This window comes from Glandiceps talaboti, chromosome 1 (genome assembly GCF_964340395.1).
Source record: "Glandiceps talaboti chromosome 1, keGlaTala1.1, whole genome shotgun sequence".
Taxonomy (NCBI): domain Eukaryota; kingdom Metazoa; phylum Hemichordata; class Enteropneusta; family Spengelidae; genus Glandiceps; species Glandiceps talaboti.
The window spans coordinates 24,664,868-24,692,341 of NC_135549.1; the positions used below are offsets into that span (position 1 = coordinate 24,664,868).

The 27,474-nt window shown below is 35.9% G+C and overlaps 1 protein-coding gene across 1 annotated transcript; it reads left to right on the forward strand.

Annotated features, from left to right (window-relative positions):
• Window positions 1-4,711: 4,711 nt before the first annotated feature.
• Window positions 4,712-17,819, forward strand: LOC144440848 (short transient receptor potential channel 4-like). The gene is made up of 10 exons (XM_078130278.1): window positions 4,712-4,864; window positions 6,533-6,689; window positions 7,206-7,362; window positions 7,801-7,970; window positions 12,318-12,488; window positions 12,767-13,485; window positions 15,392-15,629; window positions 16,244-16,420; window positions 17,156-17,218; window positions 17,332-17,819. Exons 2-10 carry the CDS (start codon window positions 6,540-6,542, stop codon window positions 17,458-17,460), a joined length of 1,974 nt encoding a protein of 657 aa, XP_077986404.1. The 5' UTR covers window positions 4,712-4,864; window positions 6,533-6,539; the 3' UTR covers window positions 17,461-17,819.
• Window positions 17,820-27,474: the final 9,655 nt, after the last annotated feature.

Consider the following 27,474-nt stretch of genomic DNA (forward strand, 5'->3'; position numbering starts at 1 on the left):
CTTTTCTATTTTGTACATCAACAATCACCATGGATTCAATACTTTCTACCTGGCCAATGTAAATAACATATATTGCATAACTGAATAGTGAAATAAAAGGCTGTTTTTAATATATACGATTCAGTTGCAAGATACTTGTCATTTACAAATATACTATATACTAATATTGCCATAATATTTTAAAATGTACTTGCATTTATTTTGCTGAACTATCATACAACAAAAAATGTACATTTCTTAATTGTACTAGTTTATGCAAATGTATGTTAATTTCTAGAGCTCTCCTGGGCCAAATTCAATAAGTAGGTCCTCAGGACCACTCATGCACAATGTGATGTTTTTCAGTCACCACAAAGTTCTGCAATTTTTAAGAGTGATGACCGCCAATGCTGAATTTCATTTAAATATGGAAATATTCAGAAGGACATGTCACCCCTTCTAAAATAAATAAGTAGGTCATCAGCAGCACTAATGCCTAATTTAATGGTTTTATTTCACCACAAAGGTCTGCAAAATATTTAATGTAAATATATGCAGATTTTCACAAGGGTTCCCCTTCTAAATTCAATAAGTAGGTGCAAAGGATCATTCATGCCAAATTTGGTGCTTTAATCCGGCGTTTAACAAAATAAGTTGCTAAACCACCTGACTATACGGCGAAGGTACACTAGCGGTACGCCTACACACAGTAGCTGAGACGAGAGTTACGTTCCGTAACCCCAACTCTCAGTTACAGAACGGAGTGTACTGCCAACTTTAACGTAACTCTGTACACTGAGTAACTCAGCAGAGTGTACTTTTGAAATAGGTATACCGGTATAGCAAATAAGAGATGAACAGCGAAGTTACACGAGAGTACATCTACATAGAGTTACGCTTGCAGGGAATTTGCGTGTGAATGAAGTTCTCTTCTTTGCCCGTACCTTGACCCAGAACACAGTCAGATCAGTGAACGTAGCCATACTTCAAAACCGGTTCACACACGATATGTATTGTAAGACTACGACAGCGAATCAAATACACCTTTGGCTGGAAAAAAAATCAGTTTTGGACTGTTTTCGTCTAAAATCGTTGGATTCCGAAGTGGCAGTACGTGGAAGAGCGATTCATACAACAATCATCACCTTGTCATTTTGAATCGATTCGTTCAATTGATTCGTTGTGTCAGTGGCGGCGTAACGTTCCAGTCGCCTCCGCCGCTGAGAGTAAAATACTTCAAAATATATATTTACATAAGCTTACAGTTGTGTCGTGTCTGGGCCACACCGCCACTTCAGTGAGTACAGCCAATCTTTCTTATTTTGACACGGAATGATTAGCAAATGGAAATCTAGTTGATGATTATATATTTGATAAATTAATAACAATGGTATTTGATATTTGGCGCCAAATGTAAATTTTCATTGTTCTAAAATAATGTAAACTGCACCCATATCAGATATATAACAATTGCATTTCTTATTCGACACGACTTCTGTTGGTCATGGCAGTTATACGTACAGCTTGATGTTTGCCTTTGGACAGAAACATGCATGTGATAGAGTATAAGGCAAATTTGCACTGACACTGCCATGAATATTGATATTTTTACAGAGTCAATTGTTTCTCTTTCACCATTCCATTGTTGTGCTAAAAATAAGCAGGGGGTGAGTAGAAACCATATGCAAAATACGTTGTAAAGTGATCGTATTGTGCTGGTGTGGAGAGAGAGCTAATCAGTATTCCACAATGTACGAAAAGATAAATCACCCACCTGGCATACTTTCTTTTCATAAGGCAGTAGACCATTTTGCTGGGGTCATTTTAAGGTTACATGCCCGATTCATTACGTTTTCAATAAACGTTTGTGGTCCATGACCTTAATTGTCCTTTCACACTGTTAATAATGTATTCTACGAGACCTAGACAGGTACGGGTACAAAGACGGAGCACCACTTGGGGCAAGCAATACCTGTCATATTTCGTCTAAAACGGCGTTAACATTTGATAACCTTACGTCATAAGAAATCTTACTTGTAATCGTTAAATTACAGCATAAATAGAGAGAGAGAGAGAGAGAGAGAGAGAGAGAGAGACAGACAGACAGACAGACAGACAGACAGACAGACAGACAGATGCTTTTCCGTCACCACAAAGTTCTGCAATTTTTAAGAGTGATGACCGCCAATGCTGAATTTCATGGAAATATGGAAATATTCAGAAGGACATGTCACCCCTTCTAAATTAAATAAGTAGGTCATCAGCAGCACTAATGCCTAATTTAATGGCTTTATTTCACCACAAAGGTCTGCAAAATATTTAATGTAAATATATGCAGATTTTCACAAGGGTTCCCCTTCTAAATTCAATAAGTAGGTGCAAAGGATCATTCATGCCAAATTTGGTGCTTTAATCCGGCGTTTAACAAAATAAGTTGCTAAACCACCTGACTATACGGCGAAGGTACACTAGCGGTACGCCTACACACAGTAGCTGAGACGAGAGTTACGTTCCGTAACCCCAACTCTCAGTTACAGAACGGAGTGTACTGCCAACTTTAACGTACACATGTAACTCTGTACACTGAGTAACTCAGCAGAGTGTACTTTTGAAATAGGTATACCGGTATAGCAAAGAAGAGATGAACAGCGAAGTTACACGAGAGTACATCTAAATAGAGTTACGCTTGCGGGGAATTTGCGTGTGAAATGAAGTTCTCTTCTTTGCCCGTGCCTTGACCCAGAACACAGTCAGATCAGTGAACGTAGCCATACTTTATTAAAACCGGTTTACACACGATATGTATTGTAAGACTACGACAGCGAATCAAATACACCTTTGGAAAAAAAAAAAATCAGTTTTGGACTGTTTTCGTCTAAAATCGTTGGATTCCGAAGTGGCAGTACGTGGAAGAGCGATTCATACAACAATCATCACCTTGTCATTTTGAATCGATTCGTTCACCGTTCGTTTGTGTCAGTGGCGGCGTAACGTCCCAGTCGTCTCCGCCACTGAGGGTAAAATAATTCCAAATATATATTTACATAAGCTTACAGTTGTGTCGTGTCTGGGCCACACCGCCACTTCAGTGAGTACAGCCAATCTTTATTAATTCATTATTTTGACACGGAATAATTAGCAAATGGAAATCTAGTTGGTGATTATACATTTGATAAATTAATAACAATGGTATTTGATATTTGGCGCCAAATGTAAATGTTCATTGTTCCAAAATAATGTAAACTGCACCCATATCAGATATATAACAATTGCATTTCATATTCAACACGACTTCTGTAGGTCATGGCAGTTATATGTACAGCTTGATGTTTGCCTTTGGACAGAAACATGCATGTGATAGAGTATAAGGCAAATTTGCACTGACACTGCCATGAATATTGATATTTTTACAGAGTCAATTGTTTCTCTTTCACCATTCCATTGTTGTGCTAAAAATAAGCAGGGGGTGAGTAGAAACCATATGCAAAATACGTTGTAAAGTGATCGTATTGTGCTGGTGTGGAGAGAGAGCTAATCAGTATTCCACAATGTACGAAAAGATAAATCACCCACCTGGCATACTTTCTTTTCATAAGGCAGTAGACCATTTTGCTGGGGTCATTTTAAGGTTACATGCCCGATTCATTACGTTTTCAATAAACGTTTGTGGTCCATGACCTTAATTGTCCTTTCACACTGTTAATAATGTATTCTACGAGACCTAGACAGGTACGGGTACAAAGACGGAGCACCACTTGGGGCAAGCAATACCTGTCATATTTCGTCTAAAACGGCGTTAACATTTGATAACCTTACGTCATAAGAAATCTTACTTGTAATCGTTAAATTACAGCATAAATAGAGAGAGAGAGAGAGAGAGAGAGAGAGAGACAGACAGACAGACAGACAGACAGACAGACAGACAGACAGACAGATGCTTTTCCGTCACCACAAAGTTCTGCAATTTTTAAGAGTGATGACCGCCAATGCTGAATTTCATGGAAATATGGAAATATTCAGAAGGACATGTCACCCCTTCTAAATTAAATAAGTAGGTCATCAGCAGCACTAATGCCTAATTTAATGGCTTTATTTCACCACAAAGGTCTGCAAAATATTTAATGTAAATATATGCAGATTTTCACAAGGGTTCCCCTTCTAAATTCAATAAGTAGGTGCAAAGGATCATTCATGCCAAATTTGGTGCTTTAATCCGGCGTTTAACAAAATAAGTTGCTAAACCACCTGACTATACGGCGAAGGTACACTAGCGGTACGCCTACACACAGTAGCTGAGACGAGAGTTACGTTCCGTAACCCCAACTCTCAGTTACAGAACGGAGTGTACTGCCAACTTTAACGTACACATGTAACTCTGTACACTGAGTAACTCAGCAGAGTGTACTTTTGAAATAGGTATACCGGTATAGCAAAGAAGAGATGAACAGCGAAGTTACACGAGAGTACATCTAAATAGAGTTACGCTTGCGGGGAATTTGCGTGTGAAATGAAGTTCTCTTCTTTGCCCGTGCCTTGACCCAGAACACAGTCAGATCAGTGAACGTAGCCATACTTTATTAAAACCGGTTTACACACAATATGTATTGTAAGACTACGACAGCGAATCAAATACACCTTTGGAAAAAAAAAATCAGTTTTGGACTGTTTTCGTCTAAAATCGTTGGATTCCGAAGTGGCAGTACGTGGAAGAGCGATTCATACAACAATCATCACCTTGTCATTTTGAATCGATTCGTTCACCGTTCGTTTGTGTCAGTGGCGGCGTAACGTCCCAGTCGTCTCCGCCACTGAGGGTAAAATAATTCCAAATATATATTTACATAAGCTTACAGTTGTGTCGTGTCTGGGCCACACCGCCACTTCAGTGAGTACAGCCAATCTTTATTAATTCATTATTTTGACACGGAATAATTAGCAAATGGAAATCTAGTTGGTGATTATACATTTGATAAATTAATAACAATGGTATTTGATATTTGGCGCCAAATGTAAATGTTCATTGTTCCAAAATAATGTAAACTGCACCCATATCAGATATATAACAATTGCATTTCATATTCAACACGACTTCTGTAGGTCATGGCAGTTATATGTACAGCTTGATGTTTGCCTTTGGACAGAAACATGCATGTGATAGAGTATAAGGCAAATTTGCACTGACACCGCCATGAATATTGATATTTTTACAGAATCAATTGTTTCTCTTTCACTATTCCATTGTTGTGCTAAAAATAAGCAGGGGGTGTGTAGAAACCATATGCAAAATACGTTGCAAAGTGATCGTATTGTGCTGGTGTGGAGAGAGAGCTAATCAGTATTCCACAATATACGAAGATAAATCACTCACCGGGCATACTTTCTTTTCATAAGGCTGTAGACCATTTTGCTGGGGTCATTTTAAGGTTACATGCCCGATTCAATATGTTTTCAATAAACGTTTGTGGTCCGTGACCCTAATTGTCCTTTCGCACTGTTAATAATGTATTCTACGAGACCTAGACAGGTACGGGTACAAAGACGGAGCACCACTTGGGGCAAGCAATACCTGTCATATTTCGTCTAAAACGGCGTTAACATTTGATAACCTTACGTCATAAGAAATCTTACTTGTAATCGTTAAATTACAGCATAAATAGAGAGAGGGTGAGGGTGAGAGAGAGAGAGAGAGAGAGAGAGAGAGAGAGAGAGAGAGAGAGAGAGAGAGAGAGAGAGAGAGAGAGAGGGGGGGGGTGGGTTGGACAAACAGAGACAGACAGACAAGGAAATATATACAAACGAGGAGTGAAACTTCAAAATCCTAGCAATGAGTGTCGAAACGTCAAATACAATGTACAATAAACTATCTTAGAAATTATTAAGCTAAATATCCACGATTCACAATTCAGTTATCGATGCATTAGTGAACACAGCACTTATCTTATTCAGTGCCTGGGGTCACTAAGTATGGCATATATTGTCCCCAGACACTACAACCCCCTAAACGTAGCACATGCCCCTCCACCCGAGATTAGGAACTCGACTTAAAGTTTCCAGTTTTTCCTACAATCCCTTAAGCTTGCTTTCCCCATTTATTCATAAATGCATTAACAGAAATTGTAAAATTTCAATAATTTCTATAATAATCGCATAATATGAACAATATAGGCATTTCTTTGAGACTGTATAAGATAGTCAGTGAAAATGCAGAATTTGTTAAAAATAGATCACGTGTGTGGACGATATGCATGCTACAATTCTATCCCTAATAGTAAACTAAGGATAGGCAGAAATAAACGATCAAAAATACGCTTTTAAAAATAAATTATAAAACATAAGTGGTAGTGGATTGTATGTTCCGAGGTGGGTTTTTTTTATAGGTATAATGGACCGTATAGGTTCATATAAAGGGCCATGTGGGTTCGTGCCAGGGGTGATACAATTGTAAAGTAATTCAAACACAGTGTGGGAAATCACTTTATCAGAACTAACATTATCATACAGCGAAACAAATGTAATTGATGTTTTTATTTCTATATATGATCTAACATATAAGGTGAAGAATGCTTTTCGCAAACTCCATACAACTGTCATTGCGAGAATTGGATCATTTGGCAGAAGAAAGCCACAATCCAAAATTGACACGGGATGAAGTGGAATTACTAGAAAAAGTTAATAATGGTGACGTGGAGGGAACGAAAACACTATTACATGTAAGGAGGAATCGACTATTAACATAACTTTAAAAGAAAAAACTTGTTTTTTCATCTTGAGGTTCAAACACATGTAGAGTGAAGAAAATTTTCACATGTTGGCGCCATCTTATTTTAGCGAATTCAAATATTTTGACTTCAATATGACAGCTTTTTGTAAATTGATTTATTGGTTGTCACAACATATAGTTACTCATACATTTCAAGTGATATCAATAGTTACATGTTAACGGTTATTTATATTTTGGTGCCAAACTTTTATGCAAAAATTGTAGCAAAATAATTTCAATTTATTTTAGCGCCGAAACAATACTATCACAGTAACTAAATTTGAAATGTTGTATATGCTGATTGTTTAGAGCAATTATGTGAAAATCTACAAGACCCATGATCGAAATGAGAAAAGTAAAACGAAATCAAAGTATATACCATTAGAGGAAACAAATCAATTATTCATTTTTCTTCATTCATTATATATTTTGACATTGACACAATTTTTAAAAAAATCATTTCTAGAATGCATCAGAAAATATAAACGTCAACTGCAAAGGCAAACACGATGGGAAAAGCACCACTCCATTACAAATAGCTGCAAAGAATAATGACTTTTATATGGTGAATTTACTGTTCGAAAATGGAGCAACACATCTGGACAAGCCATTCGTGATAGATGGTAGTTATGCATAATTTCTTTGTCAGGAGCACTTTCAATACGTAAAAATACAATTGTTTTCGTGTACAACATCTTGCAAGATATCTTTTTCTTAATTGCAACCCTTACACAATAGCAATTTCACAATAGTTAACAGCCACTCCCACCAATTACTTACACAGCAAATCAATAATATAGACGCAATGCATTACAAACGAACAATAAAAACGCACAAATACACCATAGAGATACCAGACGTGGAAATATATACGTGAAAACCATAATAGACGGAATTCTTTAAAAGTCATGCGGTTCTTGTCATGAATTTCAAGATATTCGCATACATTGATCTCAGAGATTTACACCAGGCTGGTATTAAAATTAGCTACGGCACGCTGTATAATATTAACAACTACCTTTTTTCTGAGCTCTCAATATTCCCTTGTTATTTCTGTATAGGTCAGACTGAAGACATCACTAGTGATGAATCCAGATTAGACACATATCAAGCTCTTTGTAGTCCTAGCTATATATGCCTGGCTTATGATGATCCCATCATTGCAGCTATGGATTTATCTGCTGAGTTAAGAACGCTTTCCAAATCCAGGGATATTGTTGATACATCAAAGGTAATGGAATATTTCGTAATTGGCGTTACATACGTAGGTCGAAAGATGAATTGAATCCATTGTGTATCGGTTGTTTACGTTGATTAGCAAGTATAAATTTGGTATTATAGTTTTCAATAAGTATTTAAATATATTCAACTATTCAATAACGCAACACGTGTTGTATAGCCTTGGATATCATTCGATTAAATCAATCAGAGTAGACCATGAAATGTTGTAAACATTGCTATAACAATATTGTACAATATTAGAATTGAAAACACATTATCATCATTTTATTCAGTAGCAAATATCAAACTAGTTAGTTCAATTGATCCATTGGCAAGGTCACCACTACTTTAGTTAAGGTTGTATTCTGGAAGATTACTCTCAGTGCTATAAACGTACCACATTAGCATATACACATCGAATTTCAATTTGTTTGTGGGAAAAAAACGCAACTGCTGATCTGCCCATTAGCCTATGACGTCACCAAGTAATGAGATTCGTGTTACTCGTACACTTGCTAAAGACTGTTAAACTGAATAGTATGAAACAATATTCCACACACAGAAATAAATAGTGAACATTGCCGAGAATCAAAAGTTCAACCATTATAAAACAATATTGTATTACTAAGATAGAATTTTAAACATGTTCTCGGGCACAACCCTCGCTTATATGAAAATAATTCAATCAAACAATGAATGTCCCTTAAAATGGGGACCATTGACATCGATGTCTCCTTTGGTTGTTTTTCATAAAAACATATTTAACTGAGCAGTAATGACTATTAATTGACAGACACCGGTTTGGCAAAACGTAAGGTTTATAACACTCGCTTATTTTTGTAACTATACGGGCAATGATACTCCAGGCCATTTGACTTTGAAAAATATCAAGCTTGAGTGGTTCTGTGTGGCAAGAATCAGTTTAGAATGTTAAATATGTAGGACAGTAATTCTAACTGCTACTCAGTAGGATTCACAAGGCTTAAAGACTAACAAGGTTGTGTGGCTCCGGTTACCCGACACCACCTAGATTTTCACTGCCGACCTTAAAACTTTTTATGTAATCGAGGAGAAATTAATAAAATTGCGAAAATTGTGTGTGAAGTCTCATGAGAAATAGATCAGCAACAGGACATTCCACAATATCATATACTAGTATTTAAAGTTAGCGAAGAAATGTGTAATACATTCAACGACGATTTATCAAATGGTGTATATGAACGTACAGTTTGAGAAATTGATGTGAACTTGGAGCATTTTGATGTAGATGAAGCTTTATTCAAATTCAATGATCTTTCTATGGACTAATTCCCAATAGCCTTACTAGATCAAATAAGAAGCGCCCCACACATCATGTAAGTGAGTGGTTTGACGGAGATTGTAGATGTACTAAAGATAATTTTACAGAAAGGTTTTGAGGTTGTTTAGGCGCACAACGTCTTTAAACGTTCTAGAATGTTACAAGAGGTCGAGAAACGATTACAAAATATTGATCAAGAAGAAAATACAACTATGTCGTAGAATTTCAGAGTTCACTAAAGCAGCACAAGACCGGGAAAATAAACGTTATTAGGGTTTTATCAGAGGAACCAGAGTTTCTATTTCGTCTTCCATTAGTTCACTTGGATGGCTCGAGTTTTTTCAAATCTCTATTTAATCCGGGTACCAATCATCTCAATTACGAATACTTCGATAATTCAACCAGTTGGAAACTATTTGAATCCACCGTTGCAAGTTTTGAGAAATGGAGATTTTTCTTCTACCCACAATGATCTGGATTCTGACGACATACTGCATTATCCTATTATCCTATCACATATGAGAAAGTGGAAACAGGTATATACACATTTGAAAACAGGAAAGTCACCTGGTCCTGACAGCATCGCTATATTTTACAAATATTCTTGTCAGAATTTAAATGACATACTTTGTCATTTATTCAACCATTCAACCATTATTTACCTTATCCACAAAAAAGGGTCGAGACAGACAGCAAGTAATTATCATGGAGTATACTTACTATCGATAAAAGTACAATATTTAAAAGAATATTGTATAGTAGACTGTAAATGGGATGGGATAATTGAATACAGGAGAGAGGAGCAAGCTGCTTTTAGGACAGGGTAGTGACAGTACTATAGACAATATTTTCATTATACAAACTCTCATTCAGAAGTACCTGACTAGCAAACGGAGTAGATTCTATTGCGCATTTATTGACTTTTGATAGGGTCGATCGGGTAGCTATGTTTTTCAAAATGCGAGTGTCAAGGGAAATATATATCGAATATTGTACTACATGTATAGTAAGGTAAAGGCATGTGTTTTAACACCCTCGGGACTCACCGAATTTTTAAATTGCCCAGTAGGGGATAGGCAAGGATGTATTCTGTCCCCCGTTCTCTGCTGTTTTCATTAATGATTGGCATGAAGAGCTTAGCTCTGATCATATCCTTGGTAATGATGTTGGGTGTTCAATTGGTTTACTCTAATTGTTTTATCTTCCTTTTGCTGATGACCACCTAGTTTTCATGTCATATAATGCAATTGTACAAATTGAAAGTAAGAAAGTAAATCTTAGTAAAACCAGGTTATAGCGTTGATGGGGGTGTTAACTGCGCATGCCTACCCGTGGCATCTGGACAAGGGGTCAAGAACAATTGACTCAGCAAGCTTCTGAAACTGTACATGCGCCAATGATCAACCTCAGAAATATGGGCCAAGTAGCAATTCCACTGTGTTTTGAAATATTTGACATTAAGAGTCTGCCGATGTTGCACTACGGAAGTGAGATACGGGTTAGCTTGAAGGGCAAGCCATTAAAAATATTCAAATTAAGTTTTGTAAATTTTCACTTTCATCACAGACATATTATATTCATGCAGCAGTACGTGGAGAGTTAGGCCGTCCAAGTTTAAGAGCAGTATATATAAATCCTACTATTATAAGAAACTGTGCAAGATATTTATTTTATGCTTTTGTAAAAAAATTAATACTAATTTTACAAGACGTGGAATAAGCACAAACGTTTTCTCTATCGTTAACTTTCGTATTATATTCTTTGAATCTCTCAGATTGTGTGCTATATTATATATTAGCTGTACCTTTGACCTTAGACGTTATCTTGATTTATGTTTATTTCGAGACTGTACAGTGGGCCAGTGGCCAAAATACTCATTGATTAATAAACAATATATTACACCAGTATATTGATGGCGCAAATTGAGAGATCTGATTGGTCTAGACATCGAACTAGCACGTCTAAAACAAGCGATAATGCACGGTTGGCACGCGTCCAAATTTTGTTCGTCTACGAGCGTTGAGTTGTAGTCCGCCTTGATATTGATAGTTAACTCTTTGAATTGTCAGAGGAGGATTTTCCCTCAATGAGACAATATTTTATGAGAAATTATGAAGGAAATTACGAAAGCAACCAAGTCATCGCGTATTTGTTCAAATCATCGCCTACTACATGTACTAAGGTAAAGGCATGCACGAGATCGGTCCCGGCCTCGGCGCGGCTGGAGTGGAAACATCGGTGAGCTTTCCTGTCCTGTCATAAAAATGAAGCAAGTGTAAGAGCTTACACTGGCCGACTTATCATTAATCTAAATATAAATTTGTCTGGGATCCTGTCCTAGAGTATCAGTCATCAATCCAAGAGGGAAATCCTCAAACCCAAAAATCTACTGACGTAACTTCCAGTAATCTAAATACATTGTATTAAATATCAACCTGTCTATCACTTCACCTAGTCGCGAATTCGGCCGGGAACGATCGAAGCACGCTGTATTCAATAAACCACTTCAAGTTTATACCTTAAGTCAAACAGGTTGTTTATTCATCACTATGCACTTTTAATGAGCCGATCAATGTACAGAATTGTTTATCCCGAATCCAGTCGCTGCACGACATTCACGTTGAGGCCAAGATCGGCTGTCTTGAAAGCAGCGTTATTGTTATGCAAATTAGTCACAGAGGCGCATATGAAACGAGAAAACGTTAGTTCTTGTCTTCTTTCCGATATTTTCAATATACTAGTATAATATAATAGCGATAAACCACCCCTTGGGGAAGGTATACCACTCGGTTTTGACCAGTGAATTCAATATATGCACTCGCTATCGCTCGTGCATATATTTCGTTCACTGGTCAAAACCTCTTGGTATACCATCCCCAGGGGGTGGTTTATTGCTTAAATATTATTATTATTATTATTATTATTATTATTATTATTATTATTATTGTTATTGTTATTGTTATTATTATTATTGTATCAGTAAACAGCAATTTAAAGTATAAATCAACCAACCCCTTTTACACTCTTGGTAAAACGGTGTTACATTGTACACTGTAGGCCGAATACGTTACGTTAAAACTGCAGACGAATAAATTTGTCGTGCATCTACTAGAATGCTGCCAAAGTTCAGAAGAAGTGAAAACTCTCCTGATGGGTAACCAAGCTGGGAAAAAGAGCAAACAACGTCTCCCTGTACTTTCAAAAGCCATTGAGACAAAGCAAATGCAGGTATAAAGTCATTTTAATTTATTTGGTACGTTGTCGAAATGTTAGTGAACAAATTTGCATTTGGATCTTTAGAATCTATTCCAGAAAGTTGTTTTTCTCATTATGGATATTAAGGATGGTCATTGATGAATAAGTTTCGAACATGCACCCCCCCCCCCCCAAAAAAAAGAAGAAAAAAAGAATAGATAAATCTCCAAACGTAAAATTGAATGATGTATCTGCATGGATTTCGACCTTAAAAGTGGTTATATCGATCTATTACACTGTTACATTTACAGTTTGTTGCCCACCGTAAGTGCCACAGAATAGCAAGAGACGAATGGTTGAGAGGCCAACCACGATGGCACAGGAGAGATGGTTTTGGATGGACACTTCTTTATCACATTTATTGTTTTTTCATTTATCTTTGCTTTCTGCCGTTCTTAGCTATTATTTATGTCATTGTTCCCTGCTCTCCAGTGCGATATGTGCTTGACACTCCGAAGGCTAAATTCATAATGCAAATACTTTCTTATTTACTCTTCCTAATTTCACAGCTTGTGATGAATATACACTTTGATTTTACAGCTAAAGATCCTAGGCAAATTTTTCTGACTTATGCTATTCTTATTCATAGTATCGCCTTACTTTGGACCGAGATATTAAGAATGTCTCATGGTATGAAAATGTACATGGCTGATTTATGGAACTATCTTCATCTAGTGGCTATATTTTCTGCAATGGTCGACACTGCATTACGGCCAATTAATGATCATGTTTGCTTAAGTGCCTCATTTATTGCCTACTGGAACAGCTCAACAGGTCTTTTTCTCACCTTGTCGAGTCTTCGCCTTCTACATTACCTGTTTTTAAATATTTATCTTGGTCCTATGCTTATGCTATTTGTTGCAATGATATGGGATGTCTTCAAGTTCATCATTATCTTTGCATACACTGTTCTGTGCTTTGCAATTGGATTCTTCTACTTGTATTACAAAAACGTGGAACAATTTTCAAAGTAAGTATACAGAATCCATAAACTAATTATTGTAAACATTCAACTCATTCTTAAGTTCTTCGCAGATTCATCATAACCTTATTACCTACTGTGACATGTATCCGATGGTAATATTTGGCAATAATGTTACACATGACGTAATATTTATAAGGTTAACACATTTTCACTTTCACGAGTGGTCGTTGGTCAATCAGTCGATTGATCAAGCGATTGATCGATTGATCCAGCGATCGGTCACTCGATCGATCGATCAATCAATCAATCAATCAATCAATCAAGCAAGCAAGCAAGCAAGTTCGTGAAGCCAAGTAAAAATAAACCCATCTACTTATCCATCCACCAATCAATCAACCCATCTACTCGTCTATCCACACACGCATACGTAAGTCCATTCACTCGTCCATGTCAATAATCCAACCAACCAACCAACCAACCAACCAACCAACCAACCAACCAACTAACCAACCAATCTACCAACTAACCAACCACCCAACCAACCAACCAACCATGAAAACAGTCAGTCAGATAGTTAGTCTACCTCTCTCCATGTTTATATTTACATTACTTCGATTACTTTGGTATATCAGCTGACAACATACATTCAATTACTACTCTACATTTGTATTTAACATTTCTGTATAGTTGCTTTTGTAGTTTGGCAAAAACCTGGTTTTACTTCCATTAAGGAAAGCCAGGGTTATATTATGCGTCTGTCTGTCTGTCTGCCTGTCTGTCTGTCTGTCCGTCCGTCTGTCTGACTGTCCGTCCGTCCGTCCGTCTGACTGACTCAGTTTGTCTATCTGTTTGACTGAGTCTGGCTGTCAGTCAGTCAGTCAGTCAGTCAGTCAGTCAGTCAGTCAGTAGTCTGTCTGTCTGTCTGTCTGTCTGTCTGTCTGTCTGTTTGTCTGTCTGTCTGTCTGTCTCTGTCTGTCTGACTGACCGACCGTCTGTCTGTGTGTCTCCGTCTGCCTGTCTGTCTGTCTGTCTGTCTATCTGCCTGTCTGATTGACTGTCTGTCTGTCTGTCTGTCTGTCTGTCTGTCTGTCTGTCTGTCTGTCTGTCTGTCTGTCTGTCTGTCTGTCTGTCGGTCTGTCGGTCAGTCTGGCTGTCTGTCTGTGTATCAGTGATTTCAACATATAATAAAAATATAACTGCTTTAATTCTAATGGAACTCGCCACATATTTGTCTTACGGTTTTGACCAGACATGATATGGTTTTGACTAGAATGTGAATTTCTAATTTTACATAATTTGGTACATATATTGATGACTATAAGATGCAAGGATCACACATTGGTTAAGAGTAGCAACTTCAAATTCCACAGAATCTTGCACATCCAGCGATGATAACAAAACACTCATGTCTAATTTGATTTTGTATTCCTCTTCATATATGTTGGTGTTTATGTTACACCCAATCTATGAAACTGCCTAATTCATGAAATGTGCAATGTAACTTTGCTTAGTTCATGGAATGGTTAACCTTATGCAAATGAGAGTACAGATTACGTTCTAAAAGGGCAAAATTAATTTTTGGGGGCAAAAATTTTGAACTAGGGTGTTGATAATCGAACTCTATTAAAACACATGCTACTCTGAATTATAATAAAATATAAATAGTGAAATGATGAGTTTGCAAATACATGATAATAAAGTTGTTTGGTTGATATTTATTTTGTGTGTATGTCCTATAAAAGATACTCATATCATGTACTGGACATATCTTACCATACCCACTTCATCACCAGGGCAACACAATTAACTATTTCATGAACTGGGCAAACTTACCTACCCATTTCATGGATTGGGCAATTTCACAGATTGGGTGTAACATATATATGGTGATATACGAACGGCCCTTGTGGAAGGCAGTCAGTTTAAATCTCTTTTTTTTTGTTGATTGTAGCATGGACGTGAGTATCATGACGCTGATGACAATGATTTTTGGTAGTGATCCCTCAACGAGTATTATTAATGTGAACCTCCCAGACAGCGTATCTCAAGACTGTGATGCGCACTTCGATGGAAATATATATTTTAAGATATTTGGCTATACATTATATGTGACATTCGGTCTATTGGCTTTGGTTATTCTGTTAAATATCTGCATTGCTATGATGTCTGATACTTATTCAAGGCTACAGGTGAGATCCCTTAAGGTTTTGTTGCTATAAAACTTGATCTTAGCAATGCATGACGAAGTAGGATGTATAAGAAAATGTCTGTGATTGATCACTTTTATTGACAATGAGAGATAGTCATTGATGGCAACAGAAACAACGAGTTATTCTACATGTTGCCAAGTGAATACAAATCGTGTACTGGTTAGGGTTAGGGTTATGGTTAACAAAACCATTCAGTATTATTTCAATAGATGTTATGTTGTAACAAATACTTTTAATACTCTCTGTATCAACTACGTACCTACACAGTGAATCTTATATTAAGGTATCTGGAATTTAAAAAAAATTATTCAGTGACTAAATTCCTTAACGGACTGTCAGTGTCTACAGTATGTATTAATTGTAGCACATTCAATTTTGAATGTCAAAAGCCTCAAAGGGTATTTCGGATGAGTTACACACGTAGCTAGGTCGACTTCTCTGAGGAGATTAGGGGTAACACTTGACAACACAAATTGTTTACATTTAACAAGTTTAAAATGACTTGTGAAACAATATCTGGGATTCACTGTCAATCATTTGCAAGACAAAAGTTCTCAGCGATATTTAATGTAATATAAATGGTTTGATTACAGCAAGATATAGATATCTACTGGAAGTTTTTCAGAACTACTGTTTGGCTAGAGTATATGCAAGATGACACCCCTGTATTGCCTGCACCATACAATATCATTCCATCTGTTTCTTGTCTCAAATATCTGTGGTCGAGGTGTAGCCATAATCATTCGGATACAATCCGGAATGATATCGAGGTAATTACGATTATATTCCGTAAAACGTTTTATTCTGTATAATATTGTCCAAGAATACGAAACAATTGTTATTGTTAAGATCTTGATATACTTGAAATTGACCTTGATGTTACAAAATGTTACGAATGTCTTGTAGAATATAGTTGTGTAATACACTCAAGACAATAAATTAAGAAAAACTTAAAACTATATATTTTCAGTGAATGAACTCTCTCTCTCCCCGTTAGTGTTATTCTGTAACATTATTTCAGTGCATTTTATATGTATGTATGTATGTATGTATGTATGTTTGTATGTATGTATGTATGTATGTATGTATGTATGTATGTATGTATGTATGACATCTGCATATATCTTTCTATTTAACTACAACATATACACTTAAATCTGTTTTTGTTATTGTTGCTGTTGTTGTTGTAGAACTATTACCACAGAGTTTTCCTACATAGAACTATTCCATCGCTCTCACCAGAATCCGTTTGTATTGCAGTCAAAAATTATAATGGTTTTTGGTAACTTTCTGGAGGAATACAGATCAAGCAGAACAATCAGTAACCACAGTTGTTTTTGGTAAACTGAATACTTCATGTAAAACTAGTTTTCTATATAACATAACCCTACCTATTATACTATTATCAGGTGTTGATTAAGAGATCAAGCTAATTTGACGCCATATTATTACCTATGAATGACATGAACAACAATATTGTTTGTCTATTTTTTTGAAAATAACAGATGGTCATTTCTGGAGAAACAGATTCTTCAAACAATAAAAGGAAAGATCTATCATATACAGAGGTGAGATGTAAATATTTTTTGTCTTTTCGTTAAGGTATCCAAATTCTTTTATTGTACATTCCAATTTACTTTTATTAATTTTTTCTTCCCAATATATGACCTGGAAATCATAGCTGACGAAGATATTGATGTGCAGATACCTACTAAAGGAAAAAATTACTGAAGGACCTACACAGAGATCCGATAAAGAATCAGACACATCGCAAACTGGTGATGTTCATGGTCATGGAACCTGGTTCTAACACCAAGTAAACAAAAGCAGTTGTGGGTTAGATCTACTCAACACAAAAACACAACATAGTGGTTGGGAGGTAAAGGTCAACTTTCTTTGCAGTTGACAATACAAATTATGCTTTACATAGAAATAAAAAGAGAAAGAAAATTGCTGCACAATGGATCTATAGCTATAGTAATAAAATTATGTAATATACCATGTGACAGCAGCCTAAGTCGAGGCAAACCATATCATATCATGTATCATGCTACATCACATCACATCACATCACATCACATCAAGTCATATCATATATATCATATATCATATGCCACATCTTATATATCATATATCATATCATATCATCATATCATATCATATCATATATCATATCATATATATCATCTCATATATCATCATCATCATCATCATCATCATCATCATCATCATCTTCTTCTTCTTCTTCTTCTTCTTCTTCTTCTTCTTCTTCTTCTTCTTCTTCTTCTTCTTCTTCTTCTCATATTCATAATCACAGCCTCGTACATGTATTTAAACTTCAATAAAGTATGTGGCTGTTAGTGTACACATCATTAAATTAACAAATGACTGATACATTGCAATTGGGAATGGACAGGTTGCTTACTCAGTAATTAAAAATGTTATTTAATTACTCAGGTAATTGCATAATAAACGTTCTGCAGTACAACTATTAGTTGTATTGTTACAGATGAGAGAATACAACTTTTTAATATTCGCTAAGTTTTGATGTTTTGCGAGGTCACCGTGAACTCTCAGCTGTCATGAATTAATACTTAGAACAAATGTTTGCATTTCGCGAATAGTATTCTTCTAAGATGACAACATTAAGTTATTATAAGACCAACAGTGTCTAATAATGACTAATTACAGACACTTGGAAGAACGATGACGTGATCACATTGTTTAGCTAGTTTTCATATTTGTCAATATCATTTGCATTGAAAAGGCGACACTGTAATACTTCCGTTTTAGTCATTCATGGTGCTGATCATTTTATTACCCAACCATTTGAGTGTTGTATATTTTATGTAAGAATTTAATGGAATAATAAAGTTCGGATTCAGTCTTTGGAAGAGACGAGCCGAGGTCAGGAGCTTCGATCTGCTCCCTGAAAACTTCTAAATGATCCAGATTAATTATGAACATTGTGTGTAGTTTGAGCTAATTCCCTAAAAGTCCATCTCGATCCCGTGTACAGAGTGGAGAGAGACAGAGAGAGAGTAACATTGAAGGAGGGTTACGTTAACTGTAGAGGCCCCTCAATTTGTTACATTGGTGGAAAAACCGGCCTTGGACTAGAAGGACCAATGTGTGCGTAATGAGACAAATTTAAACTTATGAAGAATAATTGACAACCTTTGAGAAGAAGAAAAAACAACACCACTGGGTGATCGTGAGTGACAAATCGATGACTCGAGAACTTTTCGAAGGAAACTTTTAATGATTATGTTACAATGCTGCAGGGAATTCAAGTCGAATTAGAACTCGTAAAATATTGCAGTGATGGACTAAGATATCTCAGAAGGAGGGATTGTGTTGCAAAATGTCGAATTGTGAATAAGTAGACAGCGATAGAGACTTTGACAAACGTTGTAGCAGTGAAATTTTCAACGGGGACCGAACAGCTGCCATGCGATTGGAGATATCACGTATCGCACGCTGATGCAGACCGAAGCAGTTCGCATGTGAACTACATGTTTAAGACTTTTGAAGGACAAACAACTCATTAATCATACGGTAGTAAAACCGTTTTCAAAGATTGACATTATTTTATTCCTCGAATTCATTTCTTTTCATGATCAGCAATTTTTTTACTGTGTGTACAGAGAAATGTGTAAGAAATAATAATTGTATGCTCGATTTAGTTTTTGAAATCTATTTCTTTTATCAGAACCATTCCAGTGATACTGTTTTACATATCAACGGTCGCGTACAAGCAGATATAATATAATTGATGATTTATCTATGGAGAAAATTTCAGTTTAATAAGAATATTTATCGGAATATGGAGTATTGGAAACTCCTCGAAGTTTTATTGATTCTGAGTTGTTGTGAGCTGAATACGCTACAGATAAATGCGTTGCTCACACGTTAAGTCGGACTTTGTGATTTAGGGTTCCTGCACAGTAAAGAAAGGAACCAAGTTGATATAGTATTTTATTGAATTTGCAGTACAAGATAACTATTTGAATTCAAATTTGAGTGTAAAACAGAGATCCGACCGAAATGAGCTGTATTATTGTCTATGCAAAAATTCCTTTCAAATTCCGCAAGAATTTCTGAAATGCCTCAAATGCTAAAAACCCGTATGATAACTGCTAGTCCAACTTTTTTTCAATCGTACATGACGTAAAGTTGTTGTTTTTTCACAAAAAAGAATGACACCACTTGTTTAATGAAAATATCATCTATTTCTCGATTTTTGAGTTGTCATTGAAGAGCACCTGCATGATAGATTTTACAAGTCAAAATTCAATAGGGTTTCATTTTTATCTGGGTAAAAGATAGGCACGGCTGTGTGAGTGATTGTATAGTCTGGCCAGACGCTGTATGATAGAGGAGCTGTATGACAGAGGACTCTAAAGGTACTTCTTGAATAACCACTCACATATCGTCAATCTTGAAAAAGATAATCGCTGCAATTCCAATCTTTAAAAGTAAACCGCCTGTCTCGAAATCAGACTGCTGTTCAAGAAATGAGCAGACATCCATAATATTCCAAGTTTAATTTCTGTAATTGTTTGTACTTTTCTCCTTTTCTATCGATTTACAAAATCATAAAAGTAATACATTTATGAAAGGCAATTATTTTGAATATTTTAATGTGTGACAGGGACGTCACACTTTGGGAGAAGGTGATAGTGTTAGGGATGAGAGAATACAACTTTTTAATATTCGCTATATTTTGATGTTTTGCGAGGTCACCGTGAACTCTCAGCTGTCATGAATTAATACTTAGAACAAATGTTTGCATTTTGCGAATAGTATTCTTCTAGGATGACAACATTAAGTTATTATAAGACCAACAGTGTCAAATAATGACTGATTAGGTACCGTTGGAAGAACGATGACGTGATCACATTATTTAGCTAGTTTTCACATTTGTCAATATCATTTGCATTGAATTAAGGCGACAACAATACTTCCGTTTTAGTCATTTATGGTGCTGATCATTTTATTACCCAACCATTTGAGTATTGTGTATTTTATGTTTATAAGAATTTAATGGGATAATACAGTTCGGATTCAGTCTTTGCAAGAGACGGTCCGAGGTCAGGAGCTTCGATCTGCTCCGTGGCAACGTCTAAATGATCCAGGTTAACCATGAACATTGTGTGTAGTTTGAGCTAATTCCCTAAAAGTCCAAGTCGATCCCGTGTACAGAGTGGAGAGAGAGAGAGAGAGAGAGAGAGAGAGAGAGAGAGAGAGAGAGAGAGAGAGAGAGAGAGAGAGAGAGAGAGAGAGAGAGAAACATTGAAGGAGGGTTACGTTAATAGTAGAGGTTACCCTCCAATTTGTTACAGTATATCAACTGTTTTTACAGTCATTAATAACTATGATTTACATATTGTAATATGTATAACCATTGCCTGTAGGTCAGAATAGCTATATTGTGAAATTTTACACTATTGATTGCGATTAAGGTTTTTGTGTAGGCTATTTTTCATCCAATTCTTCATTGTAGGATTATTTTTGTAACTTTATCGAAAATAAAGATACTAATCGGAACCACAAAGTTTCAGTGTTTGTTCTTTTAATATTCACTATAAAATTAAAACATTAAAACATACTCTGTTTACGTTACGGTTATGTCCATGTAGAAATTTGATACCTGGGTATATTATCATACCATATTTGTCATATTTTTCACGTTGGAGAAGGCAATTTCCTTTTTTTTAAAAATGTTGATGCAAATGCTTGTTATTGTTCTTCAAAAGAGCCATTTTTATTGAATCGTGTATCCCGTTTTATACAAAAGTCCAGCTGCCAGAGGTGTTTTTGTTTGTTTGTTTGTTTGTTTGTTTTGTTTTTGTTTTTTGTTGTTTTTTTTTTGGGGGGGGGGTTAACCTTGAAATGTGAGTTATATGATATTTTTTTGCAGATTCCACCTCAGAAAGGTGTCCTGTTAGCATATCTGACGGGTGCCACTCCTGGGCATTTTGTTATATCGCGAGAAAACCAAAATACCAGGTAGGCTTAATACTTACTGCCTATAAAACCATGTCAAAGTTACTGAAAAGTCATATTTACATGTTACACATGGTATGTTATGAATAATCAGTCAATTAGAAATATTTTGTCAAAAGTTCTGGATATTAAAATATCATAATTAGGCCAAGGTCAACAAAATGTCGCCATTTTCAGTTATTATGACGTATAGGTAGTGGATGTGTTTTCAGTGTATCGTGTGGGTACATCCATGTATCATCTAGATTCTATTTATCAAATCAGGTTATGACACCAGTTACACATTATAAGAGTCATGCTGATATTTTGTCTCTAAAACTTAATATATGTAAGTATTTTGTTGAAATTAGTACATATCATAAATCATGATCTGATACCTTAATTATTAGGAAAAAGTGAACACCATGTGTTGATTTACAGTTAGTGATCATAATATATCCACAACAAATCTTGAGCCAAGGTGTTTGAATATAAAAAAAGTTTTTGAACTTCAAGCGTTGTATAAATTAGACCATTTTGACCATAAATAAAATCTAGATGATACATGGTTGTACAAACACAATACACAGAAAACACAGTCACTAACTATAAGTCATAACACCTGAAAATGGCGTCATTTTGTTGACCTTTGGCCTAATTATGATATTTTAATATCCAGAACTTTTGTCAAAATATTTCTAATTGACTGATTATACATAATATACAGCGTGTAACATGTAAATATGACTTTTCAGTAACTTTGACATGGTTTTATAGGCAGTAAGTATTACACCTACCAAACCATGTGTTTACCGGCCCATAGCAATACATGATATTTCGGTTTTCTTGCGATATAACAAAATGCCCAGGGGTGCGTGAGTGGCACCCGTCAGATATGCTAACGGGACACCTTTCTGAGGTGGAATCTGCAAAAAAATATCATGTAACTCACATTGCAAGGTTAACCCCCCAAAACCACCTCTGGCAACTGGAGTACAAAGCAGTACTGACTGTTCGTTCAACTGTCGCAAAATTCCTCTAGAGAGTTTCTGGGCCTTCATCTCATTTATTTCCTCTAGAGAGTTTCTTGTCCTTCATCTCATTTATCCCTATATTAAAACGAACCCGAATTCGTAAGCTAGTAAACTTGAAATGTAGAGACGTTCAAAAACACAGCAAAAAACGGTGGTTTTTTGATAACTTCGTAGATAAATTCGCCTGACGTCCTAGCCCATACAACAACCTTAGGAAAAGAAAGTGCACACAGTATACATGTGTATATAAACACAAAGTGGACATACTAAACACGTCAAATGTATTATTAATATCAACATCCAGATATCTATGATAATAAAACCGGGTTTCTTGAGACATCAACTAAAATGAGTTTTCGTTGGCAAGTAATTTCCTAATCTGAAGGGCACTCAACCAAGAAAACTAATTCCAGCAATTCACCGGAAGAAAAATCACATAATTGTCGACAAAATATCCATCCAGGAAAATTAATCCAAATTAGGAATTTCAGCTATCGATATCAACCTTCACGTTAAACCTATATGACAAAAAATGACAAAAACGTATAGTCATATATCAAGTTTTCTCAAATTGAGAAGAAATAAAGAAGTGTTATTTTTGGTCGTAAATAGCAATAAATCCAATATTGACAATGACACATCTTATCTTGACCAAACTCCCGGGGGGGGGGGGTACTCGGGTTGGTAATAGGTACATATATACCCTGTTGGACAACAATTACAACCACAAGCTCTACTAAAAATTCACAAAGTAGGGGTCAAAAGTCTATATTCCTGCCAGAAACGGGTCAAATCGTCTGAGTTGTCATGAGTTTTGAACACCACGTGCATGCTTCAGTCATCTCTAGTTCATTGGCTGCTCGGGGGCCGATACAAATTAATGTTTGAAAACAATCCGAGGAAACAACCTTGTTCAAAATATGGGGTCAAAGGTCGTACGTGCATTTAAAGAGGTGGGTCAAACCTCTACATAATGCTTTAAAAATTAAGACTTAAAAGTCTACATGAGTCAGAAAGAGGGTCAAAACGGCGGTACATACGTATATACCCTTTCTATGCCCCCCCCCCCCCCCCGGACAAAACTACTGTTATGCTATACTACTCTTAGTTGCCATTTGTATGTCAACATTAATTTTGATTTACCGTATGGGCTGTATAACTTACACACACTAACATCGCTTTACACAGAAGATGTAACATGTATGCAGGTCATGAATTGAAGGAGTACTGGTGGTAGGTTTACCTGAAAGACATATTTTTCCCTGAAAAAATATTGAATCATGTTTACCAGCTAGCACAGTGTGCAATTAAAATTCGCATTTGCTATGGAAATGACACCAGTTTCTAGTACACGTTTTGAGTACCTTAGTTTTACTTGTTTGCTACCATAGCAACCACATTGTTCGTTTCTGATGATATACTTTGATTCACTATGCTTTTAGTAATTTAAGTCATAGAAGAATGTGATTTATCTGTCATGTTTGGTCATTCTCACAAAATGTCTAACGTAACGTATTAATTTGAAATTAATCAAATTACATTGCAAGCACTGCGTGCAATGGGAATTCTTAAACGCTATCGATATGTGTACTTTCTGAACAAGATTACATTGAAAGGTATTTTACAACAATAGTATCCTAACAGTTATGATGGATATTTATGGATTTAATGGGTAACATATTTATGTTTCAACAATTATATGGCTTATTACAAACTGTGATCATATCAACAACTTCCAATTGGAACCACCTCCGATACAGGTATTCATTTATAATATAATTGACACAGTGACTATTGTCACTTTGCCAGTGTAATTTATTCGCGTTATTCGGCGATAGCATTAGGCTTTACGTGAATGTGGAACAAAAGGGAAAATCAGCACAGGGATTAACCAATGGTCCCCGAGGGTTAACAGAACACTACCTAAAAATAGTTACTCAATCGAAACCTAAACAGCTGTTTGCAGTCGCTTTTGAAAATGCCGTCAAGTAACCATGTTTGTCACAGAAAATCAACAGATTGCAGTGAATTACAAAGGTGAGAATTGTACATGTGAATCTTTATCATCACATTCTAAGTAAACGTTACAAAGGATGTGGAAAATACTCAAATTCTGACATCCCAACAGCAGCTGGTCTCGTCATAATTGCAACAGTAAGTCTGTTTATCTCGCTTGTCACGCACGAGTATTATATTCATACAATAGTAATATTCGCAGGTATTTAGTCAGCATAAAAATATATATATACTGGTAATATGGATGTTATCAAATACTCGTACCTTTGATACATGCGTTGTTCCTGGTGATACTTAATGTTATTCCTGTTAATTATGCCGAGTCCTTATGTATAGTTTGTGCACACAATGTATCGATATCGATATTCATCGCCTAATATTAGAATGATACAAATGAAAGTCTTTTTTTAATATGTGCCCGGGTCCTGACACAGATGAGTCAGATCAGTGAACTCAACTCTACTTTACTTCAAAGCCGAGTCACACACTAAGCTTATTATATCTCTTTGACACAGCAGAGTCAATTTTGGATTGTTTCCGTCTACAATCATTAGATTCCTATGTGTAAGTAAGTAAGTAAGTAAGTAAGTAAGTAAGTAAGTAAGTAAGTAAGTAAGTAAGTCTTTTGCCATTCGGAATGATTCGTTCACAGTTCGTTCGTGTCAGGTATAATACTTCCTACATATTTACATAGAAGAATGGTGTCGTGCCTGGGCCACACCGCCACTTCAGTGAGTATATTTTAATCTCCCTGTTAGCTTGACACGGAATGATTAGCACATGGAGATATAGTATGTTTGATAAATTAATAATATTGGTGTTTGATAATTGGCGTCGAATTGAGCTAGAGTATTATAAACTACACACGTTAGATATATAAAACAGATGATTTCCAATTCAACACGATTTTGAATAACTCGTGTAGGTCATGGCAATTAATTGTATACACTGCTCGATGTTTGTCTTTTGACAGTAAAATGTGGTAGACTATTATTAGCAACATTTGCATTGGCAGTGCCAGCAGTATTTATTTCGCCATTGTAATTCCATTATCTTGCTAATAATAAGTAGAGTGTGTATGAAACATCTGAAGAGAAAGAGAGACAGGGACAGACACACAGACAGGCATGTGAGGAAAAACACATACATACATACATACATACATACATACATACATACATACATACATACATATATACATACATACATGCATGCATGCATGCATGCATACATACATACATACATACATACATACATACATACATACATACATACATACACACACACACACACACACACACACACATACATACATACATACATACATATATACATACATACATACATACATACATACATACATACATACATACATACATACATGTGGGGAAGAGTGATAAACAGTCGGTCAGTCAGTCAGACAGACAGACAGACAGACAGACAGACAGACAGACAGACAGACAGACAGTCGTTCGTGCATTTTTCGCTACGTGTCATCTGAAACAAAGTCGTCGCCTCGCTCCGTAGTACTGAATACTAATGCGTACTGGTAGGAACCGCGAGTGCCGAAGGTTATAATGCACAATACACTACATTGCAAATTATTAATGAAATATCCATCAATAATAATTAAGTTATCGATGCGATAATATACAGCACTACTGTTGGTCCATACCCGGGGTCACTGAAGATGGGATACAGTGTCCCCAGGTACTACAACCCTAGACTTAACACCTGCCTCCTCATAGTCCATTGCTTTTCGGAATTCCTTATCAATGTATAAAAGTTAATTGTAGAATTACAGTAATTTCTCCAATAATCAACCAATTTGAACATTATAGGTAATTCTTTGAGACTGTATATAATAGTAAAAAAATGGAATTTGTTAAAAACAGGTGACATGTGTGGCTGATCTGCATACTACAATTGTTGCCCTTATATTAAACTAAGGACAGGGAGAAATAAATGTAAACATATATAATCGCATGTAAAGAATATATACATCATTACCCTAAACACCTTTAATTAAGTTATAGTCCTAAACCTAGGCAAATGTACACCTGCAGAAAAAAGTAGCAAATGTTTTCATTGAAATCTTACTCATCATTGTTATCATAAACACAAAAGTATAACTCTTAATGAAAAAATATATTAGACTGTACGCTACTTCCATGCCCATTCATTATCAAAGTAATCTGAAAATTATTCGGAGAAAGAGAAAAATAGAAAAGCTAGCAGTTCGCGCTTTCGTTTACAGTGTGGAGAGTCATGATCACCAAATTGTTAGAATGACCGGATTAAATCTGCAAGTTGCAGGTTCAAGAACACCACTGCAAGTTTTTTTACTGTAGAACTAATTCGGGAAAAAATTGCAACACAATTGTGGCCTAGCTTGTCAACCACGCTCTATAATTGGGAACCTGGTACGATAGAGCTTGCAATGTGAATGTTTTGATCCTGTGGTTTACTAGAGGCTTATATGAATGGTACGCTCCGAGGGAGTATAGGAAATATTAAGGAGAATGTAGATCTGTCAGTGGTAATAATTGTAAAGTGCTTCAAACCCAGTTAGTGTGGGAAACCGCTATATTAAAACTAACATAACTTTACTAATTAAAGGTATTTAAATTGTTTGTTTTTAGATCACAAAAGTTACTACCTTGAGACTTGACTGTATATGAACTGAATGACATAAAGTGAAGAATGTTTTTTGCAAATTCCATCCAATTGTCTTTGCGGGAATGGAATTATTTGGCAGAAGAAAGCCACAGTCCAGAATTAACACA

Bases quoted from the DNA above. Each gene is read 5' to 3' on its own strand.
- LOC144440848 (XM_078130278.1), top strand. From the start codon at position 6,540: ATGCTTTTCGCAAACTCCATACAACTGTCATTGCGAGAATTGGATCAT. The intron at 13,486-15,391 runs GTAAGTATACAG...TGTTGATTGTAG, and splicing joins AACGTGGAACAATTTTCAAA to CATGGACGTGAGTATCATGA. The intron at 15,630-16,243 runs GTGAGATCCCTT...GTTTGATTACAG, and splicing joins ATACTTATTCAAGGCTACAG to CAAGATATAGATATCTACTG.